This window comes from Chenopodium album, chromosome 20, assembly GCF_948465745.1.
Source record: "Chenopodium album chromosome 20, dcCheAlbu1.1, whole genome shotgun sequence".
NCBI lineage: Eukaryota > Viridiplantae > Streptophyta > Magnoliopsida > Caryophyllales > Amaranthaceae > Chenopodium > Chenopodium album.
The window spans coordinates 38,496,505-38,515,108 of record NC_137853.1 but is presented as its reverse complement, the minus strand read 5'-3'; the positions used below and the strand labels follow the sequence as shown (position 1 = coordinate 38,515,108).

At 33.6% G+C, this 18,604-nt stretch overlaps 2 protein-coding genes across 2 annotated transcripts; both read left to right on the top strand.

Annotated features, from left to right (window-relative positions):
• The first annotated feature begins 3,268 nt into the window (after positions 1–3,268).
• On the top strand, positions 3,269–5,086 carry LOC145598694 (uncharacterized protein At5g01610-like). Its single transcript, XM_081655074.1, has 2 exons — positions 3,269–3,983; positions 4,389–5,086. Exons 1-2 carry the CDS (start codon positions 3,501–3,503, stop codon positions 4,449–4,451), a joined length of 546 nt encoding a protein of 181 aa, XP_081511200.1. The 5' UTR covers positions 3,269–3,500; the 3' UTR covers positions 4,452–5,086.
• A 6,296-nt stretch (positions 5,087–11,382) lies between these two features.
• Positions 11,383–16,795, top strand: LOC145598305 (putative sodium/metabolite cotransporter BASS3, chloroplastic). Its single transcript, XM_081654643.1, has 5 exons — positions 11,383–12,096; positions 14,320–14,415; positions 14,508–14,814; positions 14,902–15,149; positions 16,127–16,795. Exons 1-5 carry the CDS (start codon positions 11,648–11,650, stop codon positions 16,365–16,367), a joined length of 1,341 nt encoding a protein of 446 aa, XP_081510769.1. The 5' UTR covers positions 11,383–11,647; the 3' UTR covers positions 16,368–16,795.
• The last annotated feature ends 1,809 nt before the right edge of the window (positions 16,796–18,604 follow it).

The following is an 18,604-nucleotide window of genomic DNA, read 5'->3' as shown; positions in this document are numbered from 1 at the left end:
TTGCATCCCATTGTGTTAAATTCAACTAGATCAGCCCAAACAGTAAAGAAACATAAACTACATGCTGAAAATAATGGGGCTAGAAAAAATTGAAAAGGAAATGTTATAAATACACCATTTCAAATCCAACTCCTAGTAAAAAGTAATTATATATCGCTGATGTGTTTTTTATAATATATTGAAGTGATTTTTTTTTTTTCTATAAACATTGTACTACGCTCTAATACGGTTCAAACCTCAAACTCTAATATATATGATAGGGTTCTTACATTATTACTATTAGCCATTTGATAAAAACAAAGTATCCAAGTGTTGACCAAATTCCACATGGTAAGATTAATCTGTTTACAACATCAAGATGTTACATGAATTAATATATCATACATACATAGCACATACCAAGGTCTTGTGATTTTATCAATTAAGGGCCTGTTCATATTTTCTGAACTGAGCTGAACTGAACTGATTGGAGCTGAACTGAACTGAACTGAACTGATTGGAACTGAACTGAACTGAACTGAACTGAATTGAGTTGAAATGAATATTTTATGTGAGAGGGAAATTAAGAGCTGAACTGAACTGAACTGAACTGATTGGAACTGAACTGAACTGAACTGAAATTAAGTAAATATGAACAGGCCCTAACTATGTTTATTTGTTTAATACATAGTATCACATACTACTAGGAAATAGGAATATATATAAGAATATGGATTAGTTTAGTATTAATGTATTATTATTCCATAAATATGTTATTATCAAAAACAGAGTTGACGAATTCAGAAGTTGGAGGTGTTGAACCAGCTCCTATTGGCTAATTAACTAATTTCAAATAAGCTTGCTAATTGGCAACATCTGACCAATCATTTTAGAGTAAAATATATAAAAGTAATCTATTAATCTTAAAGGGTATTTATTTGAGTATATATTGTCAAATTGCATGTTTATAATATATTTAAAAAGGTTATACAATGTAATATGTCAAGACAAAATCATCATTATTTTCACGCCCTCGTCCTCCCTGTCCTCACATGCTCTTTCTCATACCATCCCCACCTCCGGAAAGGAATACGATGATTTGCTCATATTCATTTTTTTTGTGTAATTTAATTTGCACCTCTTACAAGTCACTTAGGGCATGTTCTGATTTACTGAACTACGCTGAACTGACTGAATTGAACTTAATATTTTATGAGAGAAGGAAAATAGAAATTGAACTGAACTTAAGTCGAAGAGAACAGACCCTAATTAACTTAACCACACTAATTAACGCTTAATAGTAGGGAAATAATACAAGAAATTCCCACTATCTCCACCAAATTTCATTAATTTTAATAATACATCATTTTCTTATATAGTAGTATGATCTATATGATGTAGTTTCTTGTTGGCAAAGGAATTGGTAAATTCAAATATTTGGATTGAGAAGGATGATTTGGTTCCGACTAGTATTATTTTAAGGTTTTTTTTTGGCGAAGAGTATTTTAAGTATTTAATTAGCGTTATGAATCATTCAACTAATCCTTAATTTTATGATTTTTGATTACGTGTTTAAATTGCATTTTAGATTTTTTCAATAAATATTTAGAACGCGTTTAAAAATTATTTTTTAAAATCAATGACTGCCTTTAACACAATTATATATAGAATTTGGATCAATCAATGTTTTGCAAACCCTCATTCAGCAAATGCTTATGATTTAGAGGACGAGTTCAAGACGTGTTAAGATTTCGTATAAAGATTACATAATACTCATTTTCAATAAATTTATCTCAATATCATGTACAAGTTTCACTATTATTGGGGAAAAAAAAATGTAACTTCAAAATGTTGTTGCTATGAATTGTCATCTAAAAAAGGAAGCAAAGTATATCTTCAAGATATACTCTGTATATAGGGCCTGTTCTCTTGAGCTTAATTTTAGTTCAATTCAGTTCAGTTTAGATCAGCTCTTAAATTCAAACTCTCATAATCAATTCATTTCAGCTCTATTCAGTTCAGTTCAGTTCAGCTCCAATCATTTCAGTTCAATTTAGCTCAGTTCAGTAAACCAGATTAGGCCCATAAAAGCTATACGCCGTATATAGAAGCATATGTCTGACAAATTTAGTAGTACTTTCGTCAGACAAAGGCGATATGGAGTATTAAGTTACAGTGTTACATCGACTACACTCCTGATAGTTTGAGCTATGTTGTTGTTTTTCCTTATTCTGGAGCAAAAGAAGTATATAAGCCCTGTTTATTTCACCTTATTTTTACTGAAATGAAACTACTTTTTGCTAAATTGAACTTATTTCTCCTAAACCGAAATTAATTTTACAGATTTTTTTTTTTTTTTTTTTTTTTTTTTTTTTAAGGTGGAGTGAACAGGATCTTAGTTTGAATTTATACCATTTTAAATTGTTTCTAAAAATTTTGTGATTTTAATAGAGAGTATTTTGTAGTGTAATAAAACCCCCTATTATACCTATCTATGAATTAAAATGTTTGATCTTATAAATAAGCTACAATACGTATTTTACTTATTTAAATGGGTGACTTATTTTTTTTTTTTTTTGAACAGGAAATGGGTGACTTTAGATAAACATCATCACATTTGAATGCCATATATTAATAATATCAAACCTTGATAATAAGCCACATCACATTTGAATGCCATCAATTAATATGCAGCTAATAGCCTAATAATGCTCATTGACAAACACAAGCAAACAAGACAAAAACAATTTAAAGTCCAATTATATAATTATGCCTTGGATCTATCTGTCAACGCCGTAATTTACACCTGTAATCACTCTGTTTTTCTCACCCAAATCCCTAAATGTTTTCCACAAAAAATTAATTTCCCTTTTTCTTTTAGAAGCCTTTTCCACCTCGATAATTTACATAAAAAAAAATCTTTTTTTTTTTACAAGCCATTTTCCAACTCGATTATTCCCACGTTAATAAAATAATACTCCGTATAAACCAATTTTTTTTTTTTTTTTTTGAGAAGCAATTTTCCAACTCGATTACTCCCACAATAAAAAAAAAAAAAAAAAAAGATAAATGCCAAAAAATCCCAGCATTTACCAACGTCATCAAAACAGGTGACCACTTGTCACACAATTAATATCCACGTCACCATCACAAAATACCTCAAAGTACACGTGTCAAAAATCAGCAGGTTAACAGCAAAGATATGGTAGAACTCGTCGTAGAGGATTGGACAAATTATAAAAGGGTCCCACTTTCACCACCAATAATTGATCATTCTCCTAATCCCCTCTGTACTCTTGCTGGCACACCCTCTCTCTTTCTCTCTCTAAAACTTTCTCTCTCCTCCCCCCTTCTCTTCTTCTCTCTTTTCTTCCCCTGTTTTTCTCCATTTTTCCATTCCCCTGTTTTTCTCTCTCCTCTAAATTTCCTTAAACCCTAAAAAAAACCCTTCAATTTTTATTTTTATTTTTATTATATGATACTTTCAATATTATACAACACCCAATAATAATAAATAAAAGATGCCCAAATTTTATACACCTTTGTTGTTCATAGCTATTGTAATAACATTAGCAGAGGTGACGGCGGCAACTCAGATGATTTCACATACGAAGTCGATATACAAAGTTTTGGAGGATGAAGGGTTACCCATGGGTTTGTTTCCTAAAGGGATTACAAATTTTTCGGTTTCTGAAGATGGAAAGTTTGAAGTTTACCTAGATCAACCTTGTGATGCCAAGTTTGAGAGTGAATTACACTATGAAAAGAATGTTGTCGGTCAGATTAGTTACGGGCAGATCGGGAATTTGACCGGGATTTCTGCTCAGGATCTCTTTTTGTGGTTCCCGGTCAAAGGGATCCGAGTCGATGTTCCCAGTTCTGGGGTTATTTATTTCGATGTGGGTGTTGTTCATAAGCAATTTTCTCTCTCGTTGTTCGAGACTCCGAGAGAGTGTGTCGCTGCCACGCATCCCATCACCGCCATTGCTGATAATGTTACCAAAGTATGATTTTCTAGCTTTTTATTTATTTATTATTCGTGTTTGGATTTGTATGTTGGGTCGTAATAAGTGTCAAAACTAACGTGGGACGGAGGGAGTAAAAGTTTCTAAGCATGCTGTTTTTTTTTGGGGTAGGACTAGGAAAAAGTGGTAATAAGTTGCTATAATGTCTGCCTAAATTAATGGACAGCTTTGTGCTTTAAGTGAACTTAATATACTACCCTACTAAACAAATTGACCAAATTACAACTAAATATAGTATATAACTATATTCTTAAATGAATTATGATGTTTGTTAGTGGTGTGGAGCTTTCAAGTTGTTAAAATGAACTGGCATTTTTGTTTTTGATTTTGTTTTTAATTGGTGTTCGTGTTCGATTTATAACATTGATGTTATTGTTGTTGCAGAAATTGGTTGGAGTGTTACGATTTGGATTCGATTGGTGGAAGAAAGGATTGGAGGTTATGTAGAGATTTTACAAAGCTTTTGGAGGAAAATATTGGATCAGTTTTTGTTTAAAATCAACTTCTCAGTCAGTCAGTCATTGTACATTGTGTTTGTTAGAGGTTTCTGGGTTATAGTCAGTGTGCTATGATCCAGTGTCCTTTGCTTGCAGTTTTTCTGTATAGGCAGCAGCAGCAGCGTTGGCGAAAGCGAAACTAGTTTTCTTCTTGCTCTTCTTGTTTAATTAAACACCAATTTTGGCCGTCCTTGAATTTGAGTAAATATTTGGGAGGAAGATTAATCGATCGAACATGAAGGAGACCTCGAAGATAGAAATCAAAGTCGAAGAAAGAGTGTTGCTTATAGCATTTATACACAAGGAGAGATAGACAATGTGGTTATGGTTGCCAATGTGGAGGGGTGGAGACAGATTCAAAGAGCGAGGATGAAAACTCGTCCTGCCAAAGATTGCTCTCTGTATGTCTACTACAATTCTTAGCTCGAATTGAGCAGTATGTCATTCGGAGTCTCCTCATGTAGTGTCAATAGTAGTCGTCGAGAAAAAAAATAAAATTATACATGATCCTTATAGTTATATAAATTCATAATAACGAACCAATTCAATAAGTACTTCAGTTTATTTCATTTCAATTCAATTCAATTATACCGTGTTCAATTCATTCAATAACACCAAATTTCTTGTTCACAATCTCTTGTTTGCTCTACATGATTCTTTATGTGTACAACATGACCTATATACTTCTTAGTCGTGATCTGTTTTGTTTTCCAATAATGCATGTGCTTTTGTGTTAGTAGTGTACATTGTTTCTAAATGTTGTTTTAGTCCGAAGTTTCATAGAAGTTCTAAGTCTAATCCTGTGCCTCATTGTGTCGAATCCATCCACATTACTTAAACATGATCGCGACCCCATTTGGCTATACATGAATGTCCGAATCTGGTTGTAATCTTTCTCGAGTGATAAGTGTGTGTTCGAAGCTAGCATTGTTATATATGGTTACAAACTAGCATTGCCAAATTGCATGAAGATATTTTCGCATAATAATGGAAGTATGAACTGTATTAGAACTGTGTGACAATTGTTACATGATTATGATGGTAGGAAAATGCATGTTAGTATGTATAGGATAGTAGGCACGAAATTTCTCTAGAAAACATATCAAAATTTTCTACTATAACTTGGTATAGTTGATAAGCTTGAATCCTTTTGTTGCTTTGTTCCTCTGTCCCACTTGTTCTCTTGCTGTATTTTGGATGGCTTGAACTTTATTCCATCTACCTGTAATCTTCTGTACAATTTGTTGTGATACTACTCGGTATTATATTCCGCACCTTGTTTACTCCAACTAGATTATTAAGCATTATTATTTATATGATTATACAATTGCTATTCTTGTAAAGACAATCATTGTAACTAGACTTTTTAAAATCGGAATATTTAGTTACAATGATTGTCTTTACAAGAATATCAATTGTAACTGATGTAAATGGAATTTGATCAGATAAGACCTAAAACGGGATAGACGGAAACATTATTACTCCATACATAGAAACGTGATTCTCCATAATTAATGAAGATTCCTTATACATGGAAGCAATGGTATTGTATTGGAAGTTGTCAAGTTGTCAATTAATGGATAGCTGGCTTTGTGCTTATCTTCCTTATATGATAAGCACAAAAAAGGGAGGGGGAGATATGCCCTTTCAAACAAGCAGCCAGGCGGCCAGGCCCCCCTTTACTCACCCTTCCATTTTGGGAAATAGTAAGTCTTCACTTTACAACGTTTTTGAGTTACCTAGTACTCCTTTTAAACTCTGGCCGTTTTTCTTAGGGTGTGTTGTGTTCACTTGATTTTTTACTTATTTAAATTTACATGAACTCATTCGACCTAAGTAACCCTAACTCCCTCATGATCTTATGAGCTCTTATCTGAATTTATATAATACGATTTTTACAAATATTTGAAAAAAATACGTGACTCAGAGTTGGGGACAAAATCTAGGATATGTAGCTTCGACGACTGGACCCAATTACTTAATGTGGGCTTATGCACTTCACATGGGATTTTGAATGTTTTCTCAACAAGACAAGAAATATGTTGCAAATTGGATCTATTTTTTTATAAAAAAATAGAAGTTAATAAATCATTGATTATGATGAAATACTAGTATTATATTAATGTCATTTTCATCTAAATGGAGGTTGTTGAAGGAAAGATTAATTAGCTTTTTGATCTGGACATCATTATCAGTGGGCTATTATCATTCTTTCAACACTTTAAAAAAAAGGAAAAAAGAAAGGTTTGTTCTGTTGCATCTTGCAAAGTATCTACTTGTATTATTATATTTATAGGGTAGGTATCCTTTGTACTACAAACTTTACCTAATATACTGCTAATCAAATATTAATTTCTCTAATCATGTACAAACTTTACCTAGCATTGATAGCATAACCATACATATTTACTATGTTGGTGCCGTAAATGATCCAAGAGTAATGCGTAAATTAGTGGTTTCACTTTAGGTGACATCAGATATAATGATATGAGATGATTATGTAAAATGATAAATCAAGTTATCTTATTTATCCTTGACAAGCAAAATTATAATAAGGCTCTAGTAAATTAAAGATAAAACTTCATCGACATAACACTCATTTGTATTTACTGATGATTTTTTTTTGGGTTTTTCTATATAGTAACCCTGTTTTTTTCACTAATCTATGTTGTGGCCTAATATATATGACTTCCTACAGTCCTACACGGTAACCCCAATATACTTTTTGTTTCCATACGGTAACCTTGCCGTTAAAAAATTGCGTTAGTGGGACCCACTCTCCATTTATTAATATTATTTTTATCGAATTGGTATTCCGTCAAAGGTTTCGGGGGTTATTTCGGCCCTAAGGGATCCAAATTGAGTTCAGATTTGACAAAAAAATAACGTAGATGCCTCGTTTTGCTTATTAAGAAATGTCTTGATTTACGTGTTAACATTTAAACACACAAAACGAGACACTTGCGTTATTTTTTTGCCAAATCTGAGCTCAATTTGGTCCCTTAAGCACCAAAATAGCTCCTGAAACCTTTGACGGAATACCAATTCAATAAAAATAATATTAATAAATGGAGAGTGGGCCCCACTAACGGAATTTTTTAACGGCAAGGTTACCGTATGAAAACAAAATGTATATTGGGGTTACCATGTAGAAAGTCATATTATGTTGGGGCACAACGTAGAAAAGTGAAAAAAACAGGGTTACTGTGTAGAAAAACCGTTTTTTTTTTTTTTTAAGAAAACTACGAGAGACGAGTCACTTTAGTACGTTACTAGCAATATTTTAAAGTCATTATTTGAGACGTATTTAAAATCGTGTTCGGTGATATGGTGATATTAAGTATGAAAAAAAGAGTAGAGATTGGATTCTGTAGGCCGTGTTTTAATTTTTTCTTTTCTCTCATGTGTTACAAGAAACCGATAATGTTGTTGGATTAATAGTGATGTGTACCAGCAAAATTGAAGAAGGAATTCCTAATTAGGTGAAGCAGAATACATGTGCCATGAAGATAGGTGATGTTGATGTAGCTTTGACAATAATGGTTGATACGTACATGAAATATTAGCCGTTGATGGGGTAGAGTCAACGGTTAGAGATGAAGAAGAGAGGATTTGTGAGTGGTTGGGTTACAATATATATAGAGCTAAGCTGCTTGTAAGAGTGGTTGGTTGATTGAAAAAGCTGCTTTGTCAATTGTAGTAAAAAAAGCTTGACTCTTGTTTTTTGATTCTCTAATCTATGAGCTTTTTTGGGTCTAAATAATCAAAGTAGAACTTTTAGCAAATGATTGGAAAGTTTGATGACTTTGATCTTCACTTTAATTTGTGTAAGAGGTAAATTTTCCTAAAGGTAATGCCATACTGTTTGCTGACTGCAACTATGAATACTAGTCTTAGTAGCTGAACTAGTTACTCTAGGTGACTTGAGAATATCTCCACAGGAAAATCTGGTAAGAATTAATAAGCGAGAATGCGAGATGACTTTTTTTTATATAGTTCACCGTATGTAGTTTTATGATTTTAAAGATGATTTTTTACGTCTTGTACTAGGAAAACATTGAAGTTACTACTCCGTACTAGACATACCCAATTACCTATTAACTTATTAAATATTTCACTCTATTATTAATCAACCAATTAAAATCACCGGTCAACCACCCTGAGAATACCTCTTTGGGTATAATTTTTTGAAAACGGATGAGCTATTAAAAAAAAAAAAATCCTTTAAAGGGAGGAAAGAGTCAAACTTATTTAAGATGTAATAAAACTTAGGAAACTTTAAATTCTAACATAGATGATGGACGATGATAAGCAACCATTGAATGGCCAGGAAAATTGAGTGGGAGGGAGAGATGAGAATGGTGAAAGCAAGAATATGTTTAGATAGATGTGAGCGGAGGTTATGCCATACTCCAATACTCCATACTAACTTTAGTTGAAACTTTAACGTACAACTAATTATCTATTTAAACTTCGGTTTAGAAAAAACTAAAATAGAAATATGATGAATTACGTAGCCAAAGTAATAGTATAACGACATGACAATTTGTAATACCAAAATCCTTATTTAAGGAACAATAGTTGAAATAAACAAAAGATGTGACCTAATCAAAATCATGCAAGTTCAATCTACATTGTGATGCATGGTCTATAGTTTAGTACAATAAAGTTGTGGAGATTCTTTTTCATAATTAAGTTTTGGCTTAGCCATATTTGCATTTTCAAATTGGTGGTTCTTTAGCTTCTATCACGCTTCATGGACCACCACTCTTTTTGACTTTGATGCTTGTTAAGTTGCAAGTATTTCTCTTCCTACAATTCCAAATCTAGCTTTAAAATCTTATTATTCAACTCCACCCGAGTACAAGGGAATCTCTAGATTTCCTTTTGAACAAAAGGCTCCATCTTAGAAAAACATTTTACTCACTTTTGCCTAGTCCTTTTATAAGAAAGACCAAATTATATTACCATTTTAAGACCAAATTATATTACCATTTTCCTATGGAGTAAAATTCTATAAAAGATCTAGGATAATCATCAAAAGAACTATCTTTTATTCTATTTTCTCATCCAATATTAATTGAAACATTAATGGATATAATGGTGGAGGTGATCAATATGTTAGTTCGGTTTTAGGATGGGAGATATATTGAAACGTTAATGGACATAATGGTGTAGGTGATTAGTATGCTAATTTGGGTGATTGTAGGATGGGATGGAAGTGCATATTTGGTATGATTCTAGGAAAGGAAATGCAACAGAAACAAGTAGGGAGGTGAAAGGGTGATGCTAATATCATTGATGATAATTTTTTTGGTAAGAAAAAGGGTTTTACCAGGCTAATTTCCCTTACGGATCAATCCACCCCAAATTAGCAGGCTAGACAATTTGGAAGAGTTGGGGTAGGGAAGAGGGGGAAGGTTCAGTGTTTGGTCCAGGTTAGAAACCGTATTAGTGGGTTACACCATCAATCCAGTCACTCACCCTCCTGGCGGGCTGATCCATGCTGAGTTAGAACCGGGTTGGACTATGTGAGCCCACAAGAAGAATCAAAGTCTAAATAGAGAGTAATGGCTAAGTTCTTGGCCCAACCATGTACTGGACATTATGCTGAAAATTTTCAAGTCATAGATCAATTGGTTTTTGGAGCTTATATGGCTTTTTCACCCCCCCCCCCTCCCCCCTTAGAGATAGGGTTTTCTCATATGGGCCTTTCATTAAACAATTACTGAATTGATAACCAACGTAGGAAAAGGCCCAATAAGAAAAAAATTCCAATAACCCATGCTGAAATGTTAGTAATTTAGAAATTTTAACTTTTTATGGTTGTTTCATAAAATTCTTCCTACTTTGTTGTTGTCGCTGAAATGTAATTACTTTGTGTCTTACAAGTTAAAGCTCAAAGGTGATAGTTTCTAATTAAAATCACCAAGTTAGAATACTATTAAATTGTGAGTTTGTGTCTTACAAGTTAAAGCTCAAAGGTGATAGTTTCTAATTAAAATCACCAAGTTAGAATACTATTGAATGCTCACAATTTGTGTGTTGCTTGCGCATTCTTAGCATAAACGAAAGATTGAACTTGCCTTCTCAAATCAAACCTCTTAAGGTGATTGTTTGTAACTAAATCATATATAAACCAAATTAGAATATGATTAAGCTCATGATTTAAAATTTTAAATATGTAATTAACAATTAATACTTCATATTATTACACAAACATTAATGAAACAAACCCTAATAGTCTCGTGCACCAAGCTATGCTTGGTTTAATAAAAAAAAAAAAAATTGCACATCTAACTTTAAGGTTAGGGGATCAATTCAAATTAGGGACACTTTGAGGGTAGAAATTGTTAGAATATGATAAATATTCTAGATAGTATTCTGTATAGAAGGATATAGTTTGTAAATATTCTGTAAATATCTTTTGAGATTTCCTAACGGGATTAGGACTCATCGTTGTAACCCTATATATATGATTAATGGAATACACTCCAACTCAAGGAGTTTCATAGTATCTTAATCACGTTACAACGATCAGTCCTAATCACGTTAGGAAATCTCAAAAGATATTTACAAAATATTCACAAACTATATCCTTCTTTACAAAATACTATCTTTACTATTCCCCGCATTTTCAAATTATCTAAACTATAAATATTGAAAGAAAAAAAAACCGTAAACATTGAGGTCCGATCGGGGTCGATATGAATGCCCATAATACACCAACATTTCCACCTTCCACTTCGTGAACATGATAAAGTCCTAGAAAAATTAAACACTTCCAAGTTTCCAAGAGAAGAAGTAGACAACTAGAAATTGATTGTATCGAATCAATTCAAGGTGCCAAAATAAGAGTTTTAATGACAACAAAAATTACGAAAAACACACATTTGTCAATAATCACACCAATTTTCTCTCTCCCATCTTTTCTTAGTCTGAGCTCTCTCTCACACCTCATATCTTCCCTCTCCTTTCTCTTTCCTCTGCCATCTCTGTCGTGGACTTGTACTACTACACTACTATTCTTCCATGAAATTGGACCCTCAAACCCCATTAAAACCCTCTAATTTATACAACCCAGAAATAAATCTTGCTAATTTTGAACAATTTCATTCCAAATTTGCAATTTAACATTGGAATTGAATGGCTATATCACCATCTTTATCATCGTCTTCGGCTCCAGGTTTCTCGTTTCTGCAATCAAAACCCCAACTCACAAACAATTTCTTGTCAATTCCTTCTAATTCACCTTTAAATTGCTCTAATTTATGTCTAAGAATCAAAAGGAAGGCAATAAAAGGGGGTAAGATTTCTGGGTATTTGAATAATTTGCATAAAAGGGGTTGTAATGGTGGTTTTAATGGTGGATTGTATATGTGCTCAACGACGCCGTTTATTGGATTTGGAGGGAGAGTTGGATTGCATAGAAGATTAGGAAATGTTTCTTTGTTATCATTTGGAGATGATACTAGTAATCAGATATCAAGTGATGATTCTAAGGATGGTGTTTCTCAGAATTTGTCAGCAATTCTTCCATTTGTGGTTGTTGCCACTGCAGTCGTCGCCCTCTCCCAACCAGCCTCTTTTGCTTGGTATATACTCTATTCTTAAACACCAATTCTTAGTTTACTGTATTATTTTTACTCAACCTAGAATTATTTTTTATGAGAAGAACCGATCATGTTATGACTTATGAGAGCGCGGTAAAAACTGTGTGTAACGGGTGTATTGTATATAACAGACGTAGTTGCACTCGTTGTATACATGACCTACTACTATTTTTGTTGGGTGGAATATACTTGTAGAGTTGTAGTCGATTTGTGTGGATGCCAACTAACTTGATTTAAAAGTATTAGTATTGGGGATTTGGGGTGGTATCCTACTATCCTAGGATCGAATTCCGTTTACATCATGTGTCTATTCTAGTAGCAGGGTGGAATCTAGTGAGTTCTAGAATGCTCTGGATCTCTCCTGGGAGTTGATTAGGTTTCTTTGCATGTTGCTTTTAGCAGTTACAGATGATGTCATTAGAGAATTTAATAATTTTATGTACTTGATTTTTCTTTTTGTTTAAAGTTTATTTAGTTTATTTGGAAAGGTTATTCCTTACCTGTCAAGAGGGAAATTCTTTGGTGACACAACATTAATAAATATGGGAGTACTATAGTTGACTAGTTATTTTAAGTTGTGTTTTTCCATGCCAGTTCTGCCTTTAGAAAGTACTACCATGCTATAATAATGTGATCATGTAAGCAATTATGTTTTGCCTGCTCAATATTAGGTACCCAGTATTAGTTTAACTCATATAATGACGTATTGACGTTCTTTGATCATGTGTAAGGATGAGTTAGGCTGGTCTTTTTATTACCATAATTGAGTACATTAAAGAAAAATAAAGAAGCAGTTTTATACAATTTTATACTCTATAATTCCTTCTAGGTTCAAGGATGTGTTTGGTTTGTATATATTGTAGTGGTGTGAAATAAGTAATCTTTAGTTGAAAATAGTTATTCTAGATACTGGAATAGGCTTTCCCTTTTAGGTCACACTTTTACTGGGAGTAGTATGCTGAGGGGGTAATGAAGAAAATTAGAGAGAATGATATTGAAATTAGATAATGGTCTATAGGATAGATTATGTAATGAGTAATAATTAAATGAGGAAGAGAAGGGAGGGAAACTATAACCCTCATTTTAAGGGTTGAACATTACCTTAGTGTGGCAATGGGTAACAATTACCCTCAAAATAAGGGTATTTATTTCCTCGTTCTTCCCTCCTATTTATATAATCAATATTTGATTATCTTATTCCTTCTACAACCACCTTTATCTACCTCCAATTTCTTTATTTTTCTTCCATTACCCCTTAATACACTACCCTCAATCCAAGCATGTCCTTTAATTAAAGAATGACATATTTACGATTTTTGAAGTCAATTCGTATTCATAATAAAATTTCATAGGAAATTAATTTTAGTTGAAAGTATCATTCTACTAGCCTAACACAACCTCAGCTCATACACATTGTACATTTTTTTGAAAGTGTGCCTGAGATGTGAGGGGCAAGGCTCATAGAAGTATAGAGCTATAGCTCACTGGACATCTTGAGGCTTCAGGAATGTTCTGGACTGTGAAATTTTATTTTTGAGTCCTATTGTTCCTTTGATATGATATGATGCATTTTTACTTCGCAAAAAAAATTCATTAAAATTGTAGCTGATACTAAAATTGATTTGAATGACTACAATTTTAAATAAGTGAATGTGAGTTTTGCTTCACCTGCTGCATGCCTTCACTTCTCACCCATTCACTTTGGAACCTCTATTGTCTTATGCCTTTTCGCAGATGGAAGAAGCATTTTAATTGCACTTTGTTAAACTAAGTAAACTTTCATGTTTTTTTCTAAAATGTGTGATTTTCTGTGAGGCCTTTTAAGTGGTTAATAATGTTCATAGAATTATAGGAATCAGTCTAATGGGCTTGAGCATAGTTGAAAAATGATCTCTTTAAGTTTCCTATGGCTTGAAAAAAATAAACGTCTCACTTCAGTGATCGGTACATTTTGAGACAGAGCATAGGGATGGAAATTGTTAAATGAAAGTGTATTATAGAAAGGGTATCAGTTTGATCAGTTAAGTAAGCAGAAAAAGGTGAAATAGCTGAGGTTGTCCTGAACTAGAAAGAGGGCATTCAGTCTTCGATTGAGTGCAAATCATTGCTTAGGCTTTGTGTGAGAAAAAGTGGAACACGAGCTTGTTTTGGCTAAACAATTATTGCTGTATAATCCTGATAAAACAATTCTTCTATGTCACACAGGGTATCAAAAGAATTATATGCCCCTGCACTTGGTGGGATCATGCTGTCTATTGGAATCAGATTATCCATAGATGATTTTGCTCTTGCTTTTCAAAGGTAGGTACTTGAAACACTTCACATAGCCCGTTGTCCTCATATTCTCTACTATTTAAAGCCTTACTTATTCAGTTGGGTTTCTATACCTGCAGGCCTTTGCCTCTTACTCTTGGGTTTTTGGCCCAATACGTGGTAAAACCAGTCCTTGGTGTATTAATTGCTCAAGCATTTGGGGTATCACCTATGTTCTATGCAGGCTTTGTCCTCACAGCTTGTGTGTCAGGTGCTCAACTATCTAGCTATGCCACCTTCTTGAGCAAAGGGGACGTGGCATTGAGCATTTTGTTGACTAGCTCCTCAACCATTGCATCAGTTATCTTTACTCCTCTTTTGACACGTCTTCTTATTGGGTCCGTTGTTCCTGTTGATCCTGTTGCTATGTCTAAGTCTATACTGCAGGTACTGAGTTTTCCATAAGGTTCATGCTATAATTGGGTTATGTGTATTACTCAATTAACTTGATTTTAGACTTGTGCTTTTTCTTAGGTAGTTCTTGTTCCTATCAGTCTTGGTCTATTGCTGAATACCTATGCCAAAGCAGTTGTCAACCGTCTTCAGCCAGTAATGCCCATTGTAGCTATGGCTTGCACTTCATTGTGTATTGGCAGTCCCCTTGCAATAAATCGTAGTCGGATTCTTTCTGCCGAAGGTTTTCGTTTGATTGCTCCAGTGTTGGCATTTCATGCTGCGTCTTTCACATTAGGGTATTGGCTCTCCAAACTACCGAATCTGAGGTAATTAAAGATACAAAATCATATTCTTCTGTTTGCCAAGTATTTGGTTGATTAGTAGAGTTATAAACAGTATTTTGCCCATATGGTAATTATATGTACATCCCAAGTCCTCCAATTCCTGCATTGTTGTCATTGGTTGTGTAATCTTAACAAATAGTAATTCTACTATGTTATGCCTATGTGTTTAGATCTTTAATAGAAAATGCGGGTGAGTTTTCTGCCGAATCTAGCCTAGTTGATACTTTCATTTTGATGCAGCATATATTGTTTGACACGTATACATGTCCAATAATTGTCAATTTCAGCTGCTTTATGCTGTGCACATCTTTTATGGCTTAAAATGAAGTCTTCATATCCACATCAGAGCATCCAACATTGCACATGGGTATTTTTCGTTATATGAATATTTCCGAGTAATAACAGTTTGCTTCAATCAATTGTTGGTCAGACAATCTTGTCAAAATAAATCAATAAATTATTGGCCGGACAAATGCATACATCAAAGAATAGTTTCTATGTGTCTCCCCCCTCCTTAACCTATCATTTACAGAATGAACCCATGATGATTTAATAAGTTAAAAAACTCAAAGAAAGCTAACCCAATATGCAATTTTTACACTGAGAAATCCTATCTATAGTGCAAATAACAGAACAGATTAAACTTATGCTTGCTAGAACAGTAGAACTTTACGTACTTTCTTTGAGATTTTGCTTTGTGGTAGTTAATATCATAAATGAATTGCTGCTGAATGTTGATTGATTCGCTTTTGGGTTTATGGCAATTTTTGATATCCTCATTTGTATCTTGAAATATATTCTCTCATCTATTGAGTTAATGTACTTTCAAACTTTGTAGTTTGGTGCTATTTAGACCTGTTTAAACCAATACTTGTCAAAAAAAAAAAAAAAACCAATACTTGTCTGGTTTAAAAAAAAAAACAAAAAAAAAACCCAATACTTGTCTGAAAATTTTGCAGGCAGGAGGAAGAAGTTTCCAGGACTCTCTCACTGTGCACGGGAATGCAAAGTTCGACCCTAGCTGGGCTTCTTGCTACCCAGTTTCTTGGTAGTAGTCAAGCCGTTCCATCCGCATGTTCTGTAGTTGCTATGGCTATCATGGGTCTTAGCCTTGCCTCCTTCTGGGGCAATGGCCTGCGGATCAGAGGCCTACAAAGCTCAATCACTCCCTGGTTTGAGTCAAAGGTTAAGGCTTCTTAATGCTATATTAGTGAAGTTTACCAACGTTCATAGGCCTGAAACAAGAACGACTATCAGCACTTCAGCTGATTACCTCTGATAGCGGCTTAAAGGTGAAGCAACAGCACTTTGACTGCTATAATGTGCACATATAGTGCAAAGCTATGGAAAATGCCAAAGACTTCTATAACGTGCTTTGGTATGTCAAGCTAGTCTACATCGTTGGTGTTAACATCTTTATTTCTCTATGCTCGGGATGTATAGTTAATAAATGTGTTAGATAGCTTGTATAGATCAAAATATGTTTGTAGTTACATGTGTAGTGAAGCAGGAATTATAAAGTGTACCTAGTCCCCCCTCCCCCAAAACAAAATGTAAGAAGAAAGTCAGGGTGAGTAAATAAAACCTGTCTTTTAAATTCTCAAGTGATTACCACTTAAGTTCATCTAGTTTCTGTCTTTTCGCATTCCTCTTATTAGAGATTTTGCTTGTAGCTACAAAGTGAGAACCCAGAAAATTTTGGTCATAGTGCGAGTTCATTTGCCTTGGCATTCGCTGTTGCGGTGTTTTCTTTTGAGTATTACTTGTGAAAAAGAGTACATGAAAATTGGCAAGCTGTTGGCAATACCACAAAAAGCCCACAGTAGGACTTGATGCGCTTACCATGTTAGGATAAGAGCAGCTAGCCAAATTCCTTGATAGTATGCGACTAGCTGCCTCAGAGCTTCAATTAGTATTATTTAAGGCACTTGAACATCAAAATTAGAACCAGCCCTGCCCGGGGGCTGCTAGCTTAGGTTCGGGCTTAGGCACGTCTCTGCTTGCCAAGTGATCGATAGCTTGCATTTTCATGGTAGAAACTTGAGAAATAGAGTTATACTTCGTATGATCGAATTCGATATATAGCATATACGAAATCTATGTGACATTATTTGATATTCTAATGGCACTTCTAGAGCCGATTGTTTTGGAGGCTAGTTGTTATGGGGAGGAAAGGATTGAATTTTGTATTTGAGCTATTATTGCATTAGCAATATCTTTAACTAATTATTCTTTCATTCTATAGTAATTGACATTCTTTGACTTTGTAAAACTCATATACGAGCTTTGACTATAGCTTTTGAGTATTGTATGAAAGACAATGAATATCGAGTAATAGGTTTTTAAAATGATATTAATGTAGATTTAAATTATGTTAATTATATATATGTTAATGGTTAAATTCATGCGTTGACCTCATCGGAAAATAAAAAAAGCAGAAAAAGAAAAAAACTCATGCATTGACATAAGTGTGTCAAGTTTGACTGTGTCAATAATTATGAAATAAGAAGAAGTAAACATGTAAAATTAAATTTGAAGAAATTTACAGTTTTACACAAACAATTTTGACACACCCCACACTAAACAAAAGTTTTGTCACACTAATTGTGATCTAGAGCATTTCCGCGCCAAAGTCAATCAATGCGTGCTCAAATCAATTTCAACACACACACACACCCTTCTTCAATTCCATCTTCATATACTCGTTAGAGATGTTTATCTTGTCCTTTTATATTATTAAAGCTTACACTAAAAATAAAATTTAAGAACATAAATGATTCATTCAATCACTTTTTGTTGGGAGTGATTTATCCAAAATTCTCAATCACTAAAGCTAGTTTATAATCTCCTTACGTAGTATGGTGTTAAGTGATGCTACGCCATAATAACGAAAATAACAAGGATGGTGGTTGTCATAATGAATGACATTTGCCTTTCTATATGTCCTAGAAAGGTGTGCTTGTTTATTTTAGAAAGCGATTATATTTTATATTATGGCCTACAAAATCAATGTGTCTTTTAACCCCAATGAAATTTCCAAAGATTTAAACATTTTGTGGGACGTCTTCTAAATTATGAATTGTCCCACTTCTTGTTTTCTTGCATTTACTTCGTTTATTCGAATAAGTTTGCTCATGTGCATGCTTCAAATCATTATTATCTAGTACTTGTGCTTTATTTTTCAACTAGATGAGTACTATAAGAGTTAGTTGATGGTTTAGATGGGTGTTATTTATGCATGATTCATTGATACGTGATTCATTGATATCGTGTTTGATCCGTGTAGGGTATGTGTTGTTCATAAAGACCTGTTTATTAATGATCCGATGTTCATTAATATTGTTTAAGCTTAATTTGTACGTTTGTGTGTATTTTACTCCCATTTTGTTTTAAGTTAATATTCATCTTTGAAGCAGTAGTTGTTCAAATATATCTAC

What these genes read in the sequence shown, in the direction of transcription:
- LOC145598694 (XM_081655074.1), top strand. Translation starts at nt 3,501, where the DNA reads ATGCCCAAATTTTATACACCTTTGTTGTTCATAGCTATTGTAATAACA. An exon ending in TTGCTGATAATGTTACCAAA is followed by an intron (nt 3,984 to 4,388) that starts GTATGATTTTCT and finishes TTGTTGTTGCAG; the next exon opens with AAATTGGTTGGAGTGTTACG.
- LOC145598305 (XM_081654643.1), top strand. Translation starts at nt 11,648, where the DNA reads ATGGCTATATCACCATCTTTATCATCGTCTTCGGCTCCAGGTTTCTCG. An exon ending in CAACCAGCCTCTTTTGCTTG is followed by an intron (nt 12,097 to 14,319) that starts GTATATACTCTA and finishes TATGTCACACAG; the next exon opens with GGTATCAAAAGAATTATATG. An exon ending in TTTGCTCTTGCTTTTCAAAG is followed by an intron (nt 14,416 to 14,507) that starts GTAGGTACTTGA and finishes CTATACCTGCAG; the next exon opens with GCCTTTGCCTCTTACTCTTG.